The sequence below is a fragment of the Thermobia domestica genome, chromosome 2 (assembly GCF_964235325.1).
Source record: "Thermobia domestica chromosome 2, izTheDome1.hap1.1, whole genome shotgun sequence".
Taxonomy (NCBI): Eukaryota; Metazoa; Arthropoda; class Insecta; order Zygentoma; family Lepismatidae; genus Thermobia; species Thermobia domestica.
The window spans coordinates 82,492,006-82,511,331 of NC_137455.1; the positions used below are offsets into that span (position 1 = coordinate 82,492,006).

Consider the following 19,326-nt stretch of genomic DNA (forward strand, 5'->3'; position numbering starts at 1 on the left):
CAAGATCTTTTAGACAATTTAAAAAAAAACATTCAACTTGTGACTTGCTAAAACCACGAGCTCTCCCACTGACCACTACAGGAAACATACGGTAGTCGAACTTTTTAGTATGGCACTAATCACGCGTCAGAACGACTCTGCATAAGGCCCATTGAAATTTATTACTGAAGACTACTGACATTTAAGATAAAAGAGGACAAAGCGTAGTATTTCTGAAACCTGAATAAAATAAGCAAGCGTAACGTTATTCAATAACTGCAGATGTCACTATCTCACACGTTTATCTGTTTCGAAAACTCAAACACCACCTTAGATATTGTTATGTAAGGAATGGTATTTAGAATAAAAATTTATCCCTCATACATAAGAAAATATCAGTATTCTTCAGAATTCTGAACGTTAGAGGCTACATATGGGAAACCAGTATTCGTAAAGTTTGCCGTCACTCTCTATTACAACGGAATCTACATTCTTTTTTGATTGTTAGTTCTAAATCAAATTGGATTCTTTTTCATAGAACAGAAGGGGCAAGAGTACGCACGCGTACCCTTGCCCCGTAGGTATCTGCGTACCCTTGCCCCCTCACTACACAATTGACTTTCCCGTGATGTTGTACAGCCAACTGTTGGAAGAAAGTCAATTTACTCCATCCTGTCAAACAATGGATATGTTAGAAACTAACGCTTTATAGTACTTTGAAATCGTTATAAAATTGTATAAGTTATTCATTAACTACTTATGTCCCAATATTATATCACACTATTAGAAAAGCATAAATAATTACCTAGATAGTTTGTAGTTTGCCGCAGCACACTCAAAGTTGTTTAGGTTCTAGACGCCATTAACATCAAACTCCACGTGACGCATTATTGCCATACGCGATTATATTCACCTGATTTTAGGGAATCGTATCCTTACCCCCCACGTACTCTTGCCCCCCTCTACTCTATTAGAGATTCTAGTATCTGAGTATACGGGAAAAGTGGGATAGGTACAAAGGTAACAGCGACAGATTTATAAAGATATTTTGGTAGGAGCTTCTCCTAGGAATATTTCGTGTATAGGAATCCCAAAATTTTGGGAGAAGAAGCTTGAAGATTATGAGTAACATTTGATTCGTTTCCTAAAGAAATCCTAAAATTTTGGAGCTCAGCCTCTACGGCACTGAAGGTAACTGTGCAACAAAGAGGGTCAAAAGTGTTTAAAATAGCGCTTTGTACTTAATGGACAATCTCTTACTTTCTTACAAGTTTGTGCCATCTATTAAAATTGTCTGAACAAATCTCAATTATCGATATTGCCCATAGCAGACATAAAATGTTTGGTTGCCAGAAAATGTTAGGCCACGATACGTTAAAGAGAACAATCTTTGAGAAGACTGGAATTTGGCGATAATGAGAATTGGGAATCTCTTGAAAGCGAACCAAATAATTCAACTAAGAGCCTAGCCGGTTGGACATAAGCACCAGACTGTGTCACGTGATAAGGTGAAAAGTCACGTTGCGTGCTAAATCGAGTCTGAAGATTCCAAATCAAAATGTGAGATATTTCAAGCACGTAACCTCCGCGTGGGGTGCCTTGGGTAATTCGAAAAAGATACTATACTTTATCATTATTATTGATTTTACTCAAACAACTTGACTTTTGACAATGTTCTACCCATATTTATCCAATGTGCTATACATCATTTACAAGTTCTTCACTATGTCTTTGCAATAAGCTTTCTATTAGCCATCTCCTTATTACAGTTTTTGAGATATGTGAACATTTTTTTCACTGATTTTCCATTGACTTGACTTTTCCATGTTTCGTGATCTTTTTTGACTATGTTCCATCCATTTTAGGGCAATTTCTTTCTTTGAATGTACAATCAGCATAGTCTTTTCAATATTTAATCTACTTTTCAGCCATCCCCTCTTTAGGTTTTTGAGATAAGTGGATGAATTATATGTTTTTCAAGATTTTCCATTGACATTAATGTTCCGTGCTGTTTTTGAGTATGTTCCATCCATTTTAGAACAATTTGCTTTTCGAATTAGAATCTGCATATTCTCTTCCACATTTAAGCTGAATTTCTGCCACCTCCCAAAAGGTCTGTTTACATCATTGAAACCGGATAGGCCCTTTGTTGTTCAAGTACTCTTCCAGTAATTTAAATATTTATGGAGTGCACTGGGTATCCAAATTGCTGGGCCTGGGTATCCAAGTGCTGGGACTGGGTATCCATTTGGATACAAAAAGGTAGCTTAAAAAATGCCCTGAGTGCAATGGTATTTTACTTTGATTGGTGTTGTTTTTTATAAAGACGGAGAGCGAAAATATTTTATCGTTCGAACATTTGAAAGAATACTTTTTCTTAAAAGCTGAAAATTATGGTGAACAGAATTTAAAAGTAAAGTGGTACCCCGCTGGGAAATATTTATCAACAACTAGGGTGCCATAATTAATGACATACAGTAAGGGGTTAATATGAATAAACTGTGTTCTGATGAACAGGCCTACTTTATTGATGTAATGTTGAAGTATGTAATAGAGTTTTTTTTTTTTTTTTTTAAGATCAGTTTGCATTTTCTAAAGTCCCGTTGATTATAGAGTTTGGAACAACTAGCTTTAAAAAGCACGTATCGATTTTAGAGTTATTGGAAAGTTTTGATTCAGCCCCAGTTCATGTGTTCTCATTTTGTCGGTTGTAGTGTAGTGTTTCTCTATATTCTGTATTTTTAATTTTACATAGCAAAATTATTATTATTATATAATTAGTTTAGCAGAATAATAGTAAGCAGCCGTTTTTTCTAACGCATAGGGATGGGCACGAGTCAAGCTAAAACTCGACTCGAATCAAGTCGAGTTTCGAGTCGAGTCAAAAGTAATATTCTCGAAAGTCGACTTCCGAGCCGATTCACTGTTTTTGATGTCGAGTTTTAAGTCGAGTCGAGTTTGATAAATGGCTCGCTCGTTTTAACTCATTTTGAAATCATGGCCTGATTACACTGGAAAGCGAAAGTCATGAGAAATGTAAGCTAAGCAGTAATATGGAATATGTTGCTCACGAGAGGGACACTGCTCGCATCTCGTCTCGTCTCGATAGCGAGACTACACGAGAGATTTTTTAAATAAAAGCGTAGCTCGGCAAGGGCTTAACTGAGCCGATGGCTCGAGCCTGCTCGCTTGGGGTGAACCATCGACTCGAGCTGGCTAGGTTGGGATGAGCCATCTGCTCGGTTCAACTCAACTGAGCGAAGGGCTCTAGCCGACTCGGTTGGGTGAGCTGTTGGCTCGGCTCACTTCTCGGTTTGGGTCGATAGTGAATGAGCTGTGAGCCTATCTGCTCAAGTCGTTGACAATTCTAAATAGGGATGCGCACGAGACGAGTCGAGACAGAATTTTCCTGACAAATTTCGAGTCGAGACACAGCTCTTCCAATAGAAAAGTATACATTTTTCGAGTCGAGACATCACTTTTACAGCACATTTTCGAGACGAGACAGCCTCAAATCTTGTCTCGTGCGCATCCCTAATTCTAAACCCGGGCCGAGAAGTTTTTAAGATATTTGACCAGTGCTCTATAACTTTTAAAGATGTTTGGCTCGAGCCCGAATACTCAACCTAGACCCTTACCTCAAATTCAGAAGCTCGTGAACAAAGTCCTTGACTTCTATACTTCACAACTACCGAGGTTGGCAATCAACTACTTTTTTAGTATTCAGATATAAACCGCATATCTTTCATGTTTATACACAGTGTTATAATAATAATAATAATAATAATAATAATAATAATAATAATAATAATAATAATAATAATAATAATAATAATAATAATAATAATAATAATAATAATAAGTTCTAGTAGTAATAGTACCATTGATAATAATTATATTGTCTATGTAAGATACTTGAAGGAAGTACTCGAAACCATACGCCAGATTTGGTTCGACTCGACTCGAAACTCGACCCGAATTCGAGTCGAGTTGGAGGAAATTTTTCAAGCCGAGTTCTCTTGTCGAGAACTCAAAGATGTCTGTTTCTAGTCGAATTGAGTTTCAAAGGAAACTTGTTCGAACTCACTCGTGCCTATCCCTAACGCAGTATGGCATTTTAGTCAATGTTACATTATATTAAAGTGTTCATATAGCTGTCAAGTAAAAATTTGTCCTTGCATTTACATAAATCGATTCAGAACGTGCAATAATAATAGTAATAATAATAATAATAATAATAATAATAATAATAATAATAATAATAATAATAATAATAATAATAATAATAATAATAATAATAATAATAATAGTGGTAGTAATAGTAGTACGGAAAACTGAAATAATAAGATTTTTTCACATATTCAAAGTTTCGGACCTAAAAGTAACGCGGAGGCAAGTAACGCGTTAGTAAGAGAGAGTAAAGGAACTTGTAACGCATTACATTTTTACAAGTAACTTACCCAACATTGGCACAGACTATATTCAAGAAATCGATGGGTGGGCAAAGTATAGTCACTATTAAATACTCGTATGTCGAACGCAAATGCTACTAAAATAGTTATGCGTAAATTGAGGTAAAGTCATCACAACATTTTCGATCAGTAAAAGAAATGAGGGTGGGCCCATCTTTGCTTCTGGGGAGAGCGGTTCCCTCTCTAATTTCGCATATCGTTGGGAGGGTTAATATATTTTTCCTTTCTTGCCAACGCCCTAACATCCACGTCAGGAGACGCCACTGATTCTAAGAAGTGCAAAGTCAAGTACTCCAGGGATGGGAATGATTGGAGACGTGAGGGGACGGCATTCTCTTAGAAGCTGAAGTATTTGCCCAAAAGGAAGAATATCAGTAGTTATTAGAGAAAAAAAGTGGGGTAAGACTTGGACGGTGATGTTTCTTTTACAACAAACGCTTTCGATTTAGTCTGGCGTGGATAATTATGCACCCATCCTCTGGAGCTTGTGTTCTCCTGACGTAGCTCGATTAAACTATTTCTATTAATGACTGTCTCCTTAGTTCTGGAATTCCATTCCCACCTCTAAAATTCCCTATTATTACACCATGGCAAACATCAAAGGCGTGGGACGAAGCTTACTTCCAAAGAATAGTTGCACCAAGGTAAACAAGGTTGACTGCGAATGTAAATAAACTCTAGATCAGGCCCGTAGCTAGAGGTGGCCAGGTGAGCAGTGTGGATACCTTCAATCCATACTGAAACTTTCATTGCTTATTTAGGTAAATAAGCATAAATTCATAGAGTTAGCAGTTAAGAATGCAATATGTGATGTCGCGTAGCGTAATCTGTAACGCTCTCGCCTTTGGTGCGAGCTGTCCCGATTTGATTCCCGGTCGGAACACTGTCGAAAAAATGTAAGAGCTTTTTCAGGCCAGCCATCCTGACCTGAGTGAGGTTTTCCTGTGTTTCCCTCATTCACACCAGGCAAATGCCAAAATGGTTTCTTCATATAGGTCCCAGGTCACTTCCTTCCTTTTCCAATCCTTTCTTCGTTTCCTATCCTCGGATACTGTAATCGCTTAGAGACGTCATCCCTCATACGTGATGAAAGCCCAGATATATAATTCCTAATCATAATCTATGTAACATGAAAAGCATCTAGAACATATTCCATGAACAACAACCAATAGTTTTGTTGTATTCCGTGATGCCTGTCATTGCTCCCTCAGTATTAATTTGTCTCCTCTTAGAAATTAGGCTGGCAATGGGCCTGCATGTAACAATGGATAACTAGTTGAGATATTACATGAAATGTTGTACGTACATTATTAGCTAAATGCTTCTGAGTTACATGATTCTGAATATTGAAGAGATGATTTTACGTAAACGTAAGTTTTACTTATGTCCTCAATCCATATCAGCCTTCGCAAAACACGTAAAAAAAAAATATCCGTTAAATTGATCATTAAAATGTAAACTTTGTATTGCGTTGATACGAATTATTACAGAATGAGTAAATTATTATGTGCGTATAAAAGCTAGGCCTACTAATTCAGTTGAATATTTTAAGAGTAAACTGAAAATATTCAGTTGCAGTTAGCAACTATGCTTCGCTGCTAGCTCCAGCTTCAGTCGTTGCGTCATTTGATCATTTACCGACTCGGGTCGCTGCAGCTAGTGCATTGTGTGTCAGGGAGGTTATTTTTGGGCGTAGTTAGAACTGGAGTTTTCTTTTATTTTAGTTTATATTTAGTTATATCGATTTTGTATTTTCCTGCCGAATTATGGGCGTTGAAGTTGAAGTTGTATCTCCAGGAGATGGTAAGTGGTGGCAAGAAAAATAATATTTTCTAGGATAGCAGCTAATATTGAATTTATCAGCTTTTACCCGGCATGGTGAGGCCAGTGATAGTTTATGATTGAACCTAGTTTTGTGATTAAGTGCGTAGGTAATGGGAATATACAAAAAATATATACTACTTCCTTAAAATATTTTTGTTGTTGAAATGTTTGGGAAAGGTCATCGGCTGAAATGAAAGGGCCTTGACATGCATACAATTATGGAGACTTGCATACCGGCGTTCCATTTTTATATGATCGGGGAGACATATTTCTTACAGGACACATGCATTATTATTATTATTATTATTATTATTATTTTAGTAGAATCAAGTAGTTTGCATTCACTGTTTTTTTTTCTTTCTTCGGAAAGTTATAATAAAGACAGTTTGTCTGCGTCCTTGAAATTTACGTTCCTAGTAACTCAACTACAGTGTTGATAATGGAACTTCCGCCTAGTTTCCTTTCCAATAAACAAGCTGTCGGTAAGTTAAACGCACAAAATATAGTTATGTGTATGAAATGTATATTAATTCGGTGTCTTTGCCTTATGGTCTGTAATCGAAGTATACCTAAGCTATCGCACTTGCTTAATATGTAGGCTATAGACCTGTACTTATGGGTCCGTGCCCATTGTCTTTGTAATATGATCCGTAGATTCGCTAATGACAAACTACAGTTTACTTAGCAATTTATTTTCTGGGTATAACTTTTCTATGCAGATCATGTAGATTGTTCGTTATTTTGATCTCATAAAAGATAATTAGGGTGACCTTTACAATGCCCACTCCAACTGATATGCATTCGCGAGCACGAGATTTAATTTCAATAAAATATGTTTAAACATCCGTAACCCTAAACTAACTACACCCTACTTTACTGCACTAGAGGTGTAACGTAAACAGCCGAACGTCTACGCGAATTAGCAAGGGATCGCAGTAGTCGAGGACCAGATGGCTCTGGCAGACTTAAAATAATTCATTATTTCAAGTTTCGGTTTTGTGGAGCTTAACTTTTGGGTTATAGTTAAGGAGCCGTACTTCCCATTTAGGGAAGGACGAGAAACGCCATACTTTCAGGCATTATTCATTGACTATCTAGGATGTTAAAAAGTAGGTAATAGACTGAGTTTTTGCCCTTGTACTTAGGGTGTTTAGGTAGTGCAACAGTAAGATGTATCGTCGTGCACGGGAGATGAGAAGTAGCTGTTCTTAACTATTACCCCCAGTCATGTTTTTAGAATATGTGTTAAATGGTTGGAGTGGAAAAGTGCAATCTGAGGGAAAACAGAACCCTGAGAAAACCGAAACGCAGTTTTTTAAATGTGCCCATGCCACAAGGGAAGTTCGGGAGAAAGCTCTCACCTGCAGAGAAACTAAGGTGCAGGGAAGTCTTTTGCCTGTGTCATTTATTCATAGAACAGAAGAACAACATGTCTAATCTGTCATTATTGTGAACAGTATAATGACTAATTTTAACTGACAAACCCGTTAGTTACTGCAAAACAGTTTTTCTGTTACCTTTAATAGTTTTCAATTCGTATGTCAATATTCGTTGCTAATAGTGTTGTATTTAACGCGTTTAAATTCCCATGGACTCATTTTTTCGTATAAAATTCCAACTTGAATCTGTCGAACAGTTCTCAACTGTATAAGAATTACATTATTTGCTTGTAACCAGCATTAATTGGTCCTTCAAATAGCACGCTTAATTTCTCTGCAGGCGAGTGCTTTCTCCCGAACTTCCCTTGATAGGTAACCAGAGGACTGAGGCCCCATTCAACCACCTAAACTTTTTGAAACTTTAAGTTGTTTGTTGGTATGAATTTAAGGTGAACTCAGTCAGGGCTCCAAAAGTAATCTCAACCCCTTTCTCTTATTGTTCTGGCGACGGCCTGATGCACACAACACGCAATTTCACGAGCTGTCCTCTGATAGGACCACGTAGTACTCTTCTTGGAAATCAATATCTATTGTTTTTTCTTTTCAATAATCTAACAAGGAAGGGTCACGCACTGGCTCCGCTGAGATCGGAACGAGACCATTGTGTTTGCATTTTATATGTTATAACTAGATGGATCCCAAAGTTATACGTGCCACCGGGCGGAATATCGTGAGTTGCAACATATTTTGTAATGTAAGAACTACAAAAAATTACCATGCAGAATAGTTTGAACCGTCATTTGTTCGGAAATGGTTGAGTAAGTGAAAAACTCTGCCAACACTTATCCCACCATTTTCAACGAGAAACTTTTTGTGGTAAGAAAAAAATGCCCCAGGGTCCCCCGCGGGGTCCCAGATGGGGTCCAACTCAAAATTTTCAGATGGCAAGGGGGGTTAAGTGGCACATCATTTGAAATCTGTTGTAAAATGAAAGAAAATGCAGCAAGTCTAGACTCTCTACAACAACCGTGTTCAAAAGGGCGACGGGTCAAAGTGTAAACAAAAACTTAATTGGAAAGTCCATGACTACCCCTATAAATCGGAAACGGTAAGACAAATGTGGAAACAGGAAAGAAAGCGTGGCATTATTTTCAAAGCACAACGTGAAAATGTCTTGTTCCAGAGTCCCCACATGGTCCCAGGTGGAGTTCAACTAAAAAGTTTCAAATGGCAAGAGAGGTAGGACATCGTTTGAAAGCTCTTGTTAAGTGAAAGAAGATGGAGTACGTCTCGACTTTCTACGACAACCCTGTCCAAAATTGCGGCGGGTCAAAATATAAGCAAAAGCTTAATTGAAAATCTATGGCCACCTTGAATCCAAGAGACAGCTTAAAACCTATATCGAAAGAATAGGCATACCAAAGTGCTGAAGCTAGGAAAACCAAATTTGGCATGAATGTTGATCAGTGGATGACGAAAAGATGCGAAATGTTCAAAAACGAAACGTCTTGAGTTCAAAATGCCGTAGTATGTATCGAACGCATGTCCAGCTCAAACCACTGGTGTTGGAGGTAATATAAATATGAGTGTATATAAATATGTTATTTCTTGGAATACTGTAACTAAACCAACAAAGTTTGGCGCAACTCGAAGTACTAAAATGACTTACACATGGTTTGGTACTACTCGCAAATCTTGCAAATGATTTTTTTTGTATATATTGGTTTTGCTTGGAGTATTGCGATCAAACCAACGAATGACATACAAATGTAACCGCCACGAATACGCAGTTACGAATTACAATAGAGCCACCCACCTACTGGTGCAGCAAGTCCTTTATGCATGAACTACGTATGACAAAATTAGAGGAAGTCAGAGTTGTGGGTTCATCGCATATTCGTTATATTAAAGTAAATGATGGCGAGGGAACCAAACAAAACATATATGTGTTGTTACCGAATGAAATTATAGTTGAGGTGAATCGAAATTCAATTGTTCTTTAATCTTCCTACTGTTTCTAAATATATAATAGAGAAAAATAGAGATTTAAATTTGTACTGTTATGAACGACATAAGTTTTAACCGGCCATCTTGGATTCGAGGTGGCCATAGTTTATCAAATAAGCTTTTGATTACTTTTTGACCCGCCGCAATTTTGGACAGACTTGTCGTAGAGAGTAGAGACTTGATCCATCTACTTTCATTTAACAAGATCTTGTAAACGATGAGCTACTTAACCCCACTTGCCATTTGAAACTTTTTAGTTGGACCCCACCTGGGACCATGTGGGGACCCTGGGAAAGACGTTTTACCCTAAATTGTTGTACTTTGAAAATAATGCCACACTTCCTTTCCTATTTTCACATTTCTCACCGTTTCCGATTTATAGGGGTGACCGTTGACTTTTCAATTAAGTTTTTGTTTACATTTTGACCCTCCGCCATTTTGCACAGGGTTATCGTAGAGAGTCGAGACTTGCTGCATCTTCTTTCATTTTGCAACAGCTTTCAAACGATGTGCTACTTAATCCCTCTTGTCATTTGAAAAGTTTGAGTTGGACCCCATGTGAACCCTGCGAGGATCCTGGGCAAACTTTTTTATCCGAAAAAGAGTGTTGTTGAAAATGACGGGATATATATTATCCGAGTTTTCCATTTACCCAACCGTTTCCGAACAAATGATTCGGTCAAAATATTCTGCCAGCTTTGTAGTTCTTACATTACAAAATATGTTGTAACTCACGATATTCCGCTCGGTGGCACATATAACTTTAGGATCCATCTAGTTATAACATATCAAATGAAAACACATTTGTCTCGTTCGGATCTCAGCGGAGCCACTGCGTGACCCTTCCTTGTAAGTAATAGTTTTATCACTTTCGCTGCCTATTTGAGTGAATGTTTCCAAAAGAGACATTTTCTGTTCCGAACAAAATATTTGCTAGATAAACAAGGCGTAGGACAGTGTGTGTTTCACTTTATTAGACTTCCAAACCCCACTAAGTGTCGGAACTCTTGTAGAACGGCTTCGTCCATCCGTCTGTTGACAGAGCGAAAACAATGAAATATCGATATTCGTTTTTTCAGCGGCCAAAGATTGGTTCCGTCTCAGTTAACTATTCAAATCGGAAGTGGTTCAAATTAGTTATTTCTGATTTCATCGTTTGTCGCCATCGAACGAAAACTGTAACATAGCGGTGAGCGTTTTTTTTTTTTCTTTCTTTAGACTATTCAGCGGCTCAGGGCAGCGTACCATGACTGCCTCGAAAACTTTATCCAAACCAGAAGTGGTCTAAATTTAATCACTTCTGATGGCTTCAGTACTGATTTCCACAGAACAAAGACATAGAGGTATCGAGATGTGGCTTTTTGCAATCGATTCATTGCTCCAAGGATATGTTCCATCTTCCTTAAGCCTATATTCGAACCGGAAGTGATTTAAATTAGCCATTTCCGGTCTTAACATTTGCCATAGAACAAAATGGTGAATAGGTAGCTGATGGCAAGTGGTTTTCTGTAATCGATTCAGTGTCTCTCGAGTGCGTGCCTTCACAATCCGCAACACTGTTGTCATTTTCAGGGGACGTGAATTCGAAGAAAACAGCACCTGTGGTCACGTTCTTGTTACTTTTCCATTCCGTGAGATTGGAGAAGGAACCCGTTAGTGTATACAAGAAAAACTGAGACAGGAATTGCACACGGGGTCGTGGAAAATAACAAGTCTGATCGCAGTTGAGGCGATATTTCTTCAGATACACGTCCATTGAAAGTAACAACCAAATAGTTATAAGCATAGTCCATGCCAATTTAGGCATGCAGTCTCAGATGTTATTGGCCTTAACAGAGGTTAAACGTCAGGATAATGTAAGATTAAAAGGAAAATCCTGGCTTGAAATACAAGCTGCCAAAGATGGCACCATTTATCACGTGCGATCTTCGGCAGAATATTAAAATGCTCGCGCTGGAACGGTTCAAGATACTTAGTTGCCTTTTGCTTTATTTGAAAGATAGTAATTTACTTATTTGTCTATTCTCAGTGTGTCCAAGTTTTTAAGTATAACCTTCTGAAGTTTTATATAAAATTTTAAAATGCCAATCCCGAAAATTTGGAATTTTCTAATGTTGATGAGTACTGTAACAGTACTACGTTCCGTAAAGAGAACTTCCACTTTTGAGTTAAACAGGTTTTATAAGTAGTCTTCATTGGACAAACACCGTGTGCGTGGGTTTTCTCGGGGTTCTCCCGTTTCCTCCCACTTTCTTCATTCCACCATTTCATTCATTACTCATTATCACCGTCTCCTTTAGCCTAACAGGCATAACCGTGGGACGTAAAACTAAAAATTTCATTTCATTTCAAGTAGTCTTCATGTTTTAACTCCCGTGGCTAATGTCTTCATTGCAGTTTTTTTTTCTTTCTTTCTTCAAACACCAATCCCAAAAATCAGAATTATACTGGAGTTGAGTCTCTAAAGTTACTACATATCTTGAAAAGAACGGCCCACTTTGGCTCTAGAATTTTTCATAATGGTTTTGTAGGAAAAAAAAAAAAACTCTCGGACATATGTGATGTAATAGAAACGATAAATTAAAGAAAATTGGAACTCAAATGTTTTATTTTTCTGGATATTCTTTACATAGAACCTTTCACATCATGAAAGGTCTTTAGATCCAGATAATTGAGAGTTTGTCCTAGCATATAAAATGGAGAATACATGATTTCACAGATCAGTTTAACAGGCAAACAAAAATAGCAGTTTGCCAAATTTGTGGTCCCAAGAGTACCTGTAAGCTTTTGTAAGGGCCCTGCTAATTGAGTCGTCGAGTGTTCTGTGGAAAGGATTGAGGACACAGAAGAGTGAAGTGTGCGACTATTTGCATAGCCATAAAAAAAGAGTGATATATGTATATAAGATTAGCAAAAAAAGAAAAAAAAAAAAGGATAGTCTCTTCAGATTGTGAATAAGAGTGCACATTTCAACATTATTTCTAAGTTGTTTCCAGTGATGACTTGTACCTTGTGCATGGGGTCCCTGTTTCTGTCCCCAAATAGATTAAGTTTGGGGTGGAAAACATGGTATCCATGGATTTTCTCGAGATTCTCCCACATTCTACCAACTCCTCTTCCATCATTTACTTGCTTTAATCATAGTCTCTCTCTTAGCCTAAAGGGGTGGGACGATCAACTGAAAGAAATATATATATATATATACAGGGTGGGCCATTTTAATCAATCCACGGAAATATCTGAAAAATGATAAAACATAGAAGGAATTTTTGAAGTACACGTTATATATTGTTAAGGGGGAAAACCAATTCCGCCAAAGGTAACGGGGTAAATGGGGGTAACGGGGGGTAACTTTGAAATGTGAAATGGGAACATGGGTCGAGTAATACCTAGTTCGAAAGGTCTGGGAAAACTAAGTAACGCTGTACCAAAAGATGTTTCATATTGTGCACCAGTTTCAAAATGGCCGCCATGATATGGTTCGGAAACTCCAGTACCCGTAGTATGAAAACCATGGAAGGTAAATGAATGGAACAAAATTGAAATACGTAAATATCATAGGGCATATCGAATGGTGTGATACATGTGATCTCAGTGGCCTCCCTAAAGGGGTCTTGGGGGCTAACTTCAAAATTTCAAATAGTAACATGAGTCGAGTGGTACCTCGTTCGATAAATCTTGCAAAATCAAACACATTGCAGGAGAAAACGATTGAGGTGAGATGGCAGTGTTCTCAAAAGGCCGCCGAAACATAGTATCCGTGTCAGAGAAAAAGTTTAGTACCCGTAGTATGAAAGCGATTGGAGAAAAATCAACAGAAGAAAAACTGGAGTAGCTAACTGACGTAAGGCACATCGAGAGGTGTTGCCGGGGTGACTTCAAGGGCCAACTGAAAGGTATCCGGGGCCAACTTGAAAATTTCAAATAACAACTTGAAGCGAGTAACATCACGTTACATAGACAAATTGATATCAAACAGCTTCTGTAAGAAAATTTCCGACATGAGACACCGTTTTCAAAATGATCGCCAAGACATGGTGACTGTGTCTAAGAAAACGTCTGGTGCCCATAGCATGAATACGGTTAGACATAAATGAAAATAACGAAAATTAAATAGGAAAACCACGGAGGCGTTCCAAGGCTCGAGAATAATACAACAGAGATAAAAATATTAGAGTAAAATTGCCATACTGTATAGAGAGAAATCCAAGTCCTGCAAAATAATCTCTCCTTGCGCTCTGTATGTGAGTGGGGTGGAAAGTAACTGTAAAAGTTTAAATGAGAACTCTACTTTAATTCGCTAATTAAGGCTACGCTACAAATAGGTATGGTGTGGTTGAAACATTTGTTTGTAAGGATGACGCTGTAGTGACTAAAAAAAGATGAAATTTTATTTGAATGGTAACGCATATCTGTATGGCTGATTATGATTTGATGCGAAAACAGAAGGAACGTTATACGAAAGAAGTTGTCGATTAATGCAGTTGCTGGAACTTAAAAACGTGTGAATTTGCTAATCTCCGTCGCCACAGAAACTTTTATGCAATGCGTGCTGGTTATTCAGAAAGCATTTCGGGGATATACGTACACATGGTTTCGTCCCTCAAGCTCACAATATGACATGAGTGCTAATAGTTAATCAAAATGTAACTGTGGTCATCCGCATTAACTCAGTGCACCAATTCTCTACCCATGAAGTCTGCCTTTTAAACAGTATTGGGTAGGTCAAGCGTACGCCCGAACCGTTGGCCGGTCGGACATTGAAATTTTGAAGTTAGCCCCCAATACCCCTTCAGGGAGGCCACTGAGATCAGAGGGATTACATCATTCGATATGCCTTATGATATTTACGTATTTCAATTTTGTTCCATTCATTTACCTTCCATGGTTTTCATACTACGGGTACTGGAGTTTCCGAACTATATCATGGCGGCCATTTTGAAACTGGTGCACAATGTGAAACATCTTTTGGTACAGCGTTACTTAGTTTTCCCAGACCTTTCGAATGAGGTATTACTCGACCCATGTTCCCATTTGACATTTCAAAGTTACCCCCATTTACGGGGGGCGGGGAAAGGTACTTTTGGCGGAATTGGTTTTTCCCCTTAGCAATATGTAAAATGTACTTCAAAAATTTCTTCTATGTTTTATCATTTTTCAGATATTTCCGTGGATTGATTAAAATGGCCCACCCTGTATATATATATATCTCCAGTGATCGCTTTGCTTTAATTACTTAGACAGAATATCGACAATGACACTAACTGCACAAGTAGTAGTCTCCCGTGGTGTGAATGATAGATTTTGTATTTACAGAAGAAAAATTACTTTACCGAATCAGTCAATAGAGATGGGTGGTAGTCTTACGAAAAAAATAATCAGTGAAGTCAAGTTGTTAGCTGTATGCATCAAGAAAGCACGCCAAATCAAAATTGACCGAGCTTTCGAAAATAGAAATCTCATCTTCAGAAGAAAACGAACCGAAAGAAGCTTGTGCAACTTGCCGGAAATTTATATCAAACAACAATTGAGCTGTTGAATTCTACAATGAAAAGGTGCAGGTTCTAACAATTATCTCACTGTTTTCAAAGGTATAAGTTTTTGTAGTACATTCCATCTCTAATAAAATTCACAGTAGAGAAAATAAGAAATGAGGCGTGCAAAAGGAATGTTTGGAAATTCGGATCTCTATTATAGTCATTCTGTGAATAAGCACATGTTTGAGTTTGCACCACCATTTTATCTGGAAGATAAATGGGACTTCTCGCCAGAGCACAAATATTGAAACAGTTGCAAGAGAAAAAGTTGTGAAAGTGAGAAGATACATGGCCCACAGTGTTAGAAACTTTCGCTGTATGTATAAAAAGAAACATTCAGTATTTCACATTAGATCAAAACTTGATGCACATGCTACCTAAGTCGGTGGTTCCACAATCACCTAGAGATGTCTGCGTGTATTGTGAGAGTTTTGAAGGCGTGGTAACTTTGAGAACTTATTTAAAGGCGTGGCATATGGCACCTTGGTGGCATGTGAATTCGTTAGTCTGTGATGTGCATCGAGAGACTTGTTTCCAAGAACGTGGTGATCGACTCCCGTGACACACTTGGTCTGGAAAACAACAGATGAATCTGTTACGTATGCAACATGGGAGGGGGATACTCATGGATAAGAAAATTGTCATTGATATCTTCATTGATGAATTTGGGAAATGGATACTGAAAGGAGTAACACACCAGTCTGAAGAAATTACAACAGCACATTGCAGAAGTGAAGGGATATGTAGGGGCTGAACAATTGTTTAGTATTTCATTGTCTTTTTGCTGAGAACTGGTCTGTGATTCTGCCACAAGAACAGGGATATAATTTGGCTAATAACAAAGTTTCAATTTTTACGGAAGTAGCATATTTTCAAAAACAAGATCGTAAGTATTGCAATTATAAGTGATGACATGTTATGACTGCACATGCATTGTTGGCAATACGCAAAATTCTTCAGAAGTCGCAGTCACAGACAGAAGATCATTATTTCTGATGTCCCTAGCCATTTCTAAAATCGTTACCACCTGTTTGAAGTCACGTGTCCAATAGAGTGCGTGTACAGTGCTGCTGGTCATGGGAAGGGGCCTGCTGGAGAACTACGCTAATAATAACAATCTTTCCAGCACAAGTACAGAGAATGCCAAGGATTTTACATGAGTGGTGAAGTCATATAAGTTCAATATATGGTAGTTTTCAATTGTTTATAAATGCTGTTCAACTAACAAGTTTTCCTTTTCAGAGAATGTAATACTGTATGGTACTAAACAACAATCACAAAATCAGTTTTGAGATTGTTGTTTCAAAAAGTAATTCGAGGCTACAACACGAGAGCTTTGACACGTATTTCCAAACGAATGTAATTTTAATCAGTAAATTTTCTTCTTTCAAATAAAATAAAAAGTAGCAAAATACCTTGAATTTCTGTCTGGAACATTTTCAATATTTTGCGGAAATTCAGAGGTGAGAAACGGTGCCTTGTATTAAGGGCCAGGAATTTTTTTGGAAAAAAAAAATAGTTTCTTTGTCAAGAATTTTTATCATTGTTAAATTCAGTAACATTTGAGACTATAAAGGTAAGATTTTTTTTCTTGCTTGAATTATACCTAGTGAAATATCAGGTAAAAAAATAAAATTACACCTTACGAAAGTAAATATTCATTTTGCACTTGGGTACAAAGTGGAAATTGTTAATATTGCTGTAATAGTCGCTACGGACAGACGATCTCACTCCCAGTTTACACACAAATACCCAGCTTCCCAAAATGGTTTCTTAACATCGAAAGTTCGTACATTTGTAATATCAGCCATCCTCTTTGATTACGTACGTGACATAAAATAAAATTGTGAATTTGAGTTATTCCTCAGGTATCCCACAACATATATAAGCAGTTAGACCGTATAGTTTTTATTGTTGGGAAGGTAGGAAGAAAATGTGATAGAAAAATTACATTGAGTTATTTGCAACACTAGCTGATGGATGGAGTGGTGAGATAACCAAGTGGGCAATCTGATAGATAAGTGAAGATTCGTGGACCAAAAGGATCCGGCTTGTAACGTTATTATATTCCTACATACACTAGATTTCTTTCTCTCTCTACACAGACTTTCCCATAATTCGTGTGTAAACTTTAATTTCACAGTACTCAGTACTCGTAAAAGCTAGAACTGTGAAATTTGCAGGCAATTCAGAGGAAGGTCAGAAGATTTGTTGGATAGCAAAAGGAGATCACAGATGATAGTCTGCGGAGTTACAGGGTCAAAGTTCAAAATGCGATTTTTTCCTTATGGGATTTCAATGTTAAATAGTAGTTTCACGTGCCATTTTTTTGAATATCCATCTCCGGTAGCAAAAATGTGTATATCGACATAAATTTTAATCCGAAACAATGTGATAACGAGAAATGTAGGCAATCCTGACCCGGTGACCTCTAGCAGGTCATCTGTGACCCTTGAGGAAAAAGCTCCCTTTTCAACAGCTTATAGTACACAGTTAATTCAGTTGAAGAAAATGTTAAAAACCATATGTATAAAGGATCTACCGAACATCCTTTTTAGCAAAGCGTAGAGGTCAGCAATATCGTCAGAGGTCAAAGGTCATGTAGTTAGTGTCATATTTGATGTGTTAACAAGTAAGAAACTGTGACATTGGAAATAATGATTTGAGGTGCCATAGAACAAATGCATAAATGTCCTTCCAAAGGAGTGTGTATGGGCATAGGAGAAAAATCAACAATGTCATAAAAGGTAAAAGGTCACGCAGTTAGTTTCGTGTTTGGTGTGTTAGCAAGTATGGAACTGCGATGTAGGAAATAAGGATTTGAGCTGCCACAGAGCACATGCAGAAAGGGCCTTTCAATGAGTATGTATGGCCATTGGAAAAAGGTCAAGGATGTCATAACAGGTCAAAGGTCACGCAGTTAAAATGTAATATTTGATGTGTTAGCAAGTGTGAAGCTGTGAAGTTGGAAATAAGGATTTGAGCTTCCATAGAACACATGCAAAAATGTCTTTCCAAGGGGTGCACATGAGCATAATGAAAAGGTTAATATTGCCATAAGGTGAAGAAGCCTAATTTTGTAATTCAGGTATTGCACGCAATGGTATGTATCTGTTTCTGTGATGTTGAAACAATGAATAGAAAATAATTACTTAGCTTTGCAAAACTGCATTCGAAATGTTTTTTTTTTTTTCTTATTGTAACAAAGTAATAGCTATTTACTTCACAGAAATATTGTCTTACCTGTACAACAAATACTGACGTCCTTGTAGACTGTAAATGTTTTTAGTAGTTTGCAATTTATTCCACGTTACCTCCGTGATATGCTAGACATAAGTTCACTCTGTGTATAAGGCACTTTGTGAAGATTTTTTCAAGTGTGTCTGGAGTTATCTGTTCAACGGCACCCTGTATCGATTGTCGAAGTTCTTCAAAAGTATTGTTGAAGGAGTTTTATAAACTTCGTGCTTAAGAAAGCCTTACAGAAAGAAGTCACATGGGGTTAGATCAGGACTTCTAGCTGGCCACTCAACATCAGAACCCATACTTATTAGACGGTTTTCAAACCTTCCTCCTAAAATTTGTAATGTTGCCTTGGACGATGTGCTGGAGCACCATCCTGTTGAAACCACATATCATTGTGTGGATCAAGATTTAAGCAATCAAGTTCAGGGAAAAGAAATTCTTGCAACATATTTTGGTATGTAAGTTGATTAACGTTCCCTTCGAAGAAAAACGGCCCTATTACACCAGTTGCTGTTAGTCCCAGCCACACCATAATACCCCTTTATCTGCACAGCGTTCAATTCTTTCCGCCGGTGGACCGGGTCCCCAGAACCGTGCATGTGACGAACACACCGTTCCATTAAAAAAAAAAAAAAAAAAAAAATCTGACATAATTTGAAATAAAAACATGATATTTTTAAATTTTTTTAAAAGTTAATTTGTAAAGTTAATTTTCATGTTTATTCCCGTCTGTGTTAGAACTGATACCCTATTCTTTACCTATATACAAGGTGTTTCAAAACAACACCGACAACGTTTTGGAGGTGATTCCTGACACGAAGATAAGACGAAAAGTATAGACAAACCTGGGTGCACAAATGCCTTATTTCGGAGTTATAGGCT

The 19,326-nt window shown here is 37.6% G+C and overlaps 1 protein-coding gene across 1 annotated transcript in view; it reads left to right on the forward strand.

The window, feature by feature from the left end:
• The first annotated feature begins 6,067 nt into the window (after nucleotides 1-6,067).
• Fkbp12 (peptidyl-prolyl cis-trans isomerase Fkbp12) overlaps nucleotides 6,068-19,326 on the forward strand; it is a 35,656-nt gene continuing 22,397 nt past the window's right edge. The window contains exon 1 of the mRNA XM_081743082.1: nucleotides 6,068-6,254. Within this exon, the coding sequence (XP_081599208.1) occupies nucleotides 6,218-6,254 (37 nt within the window). The 5' untranslated portion in view covers nucleotides 6,068-6,217. The remainder of the gene's footprint in view (nucleotides 6,255-19,326) is intronic.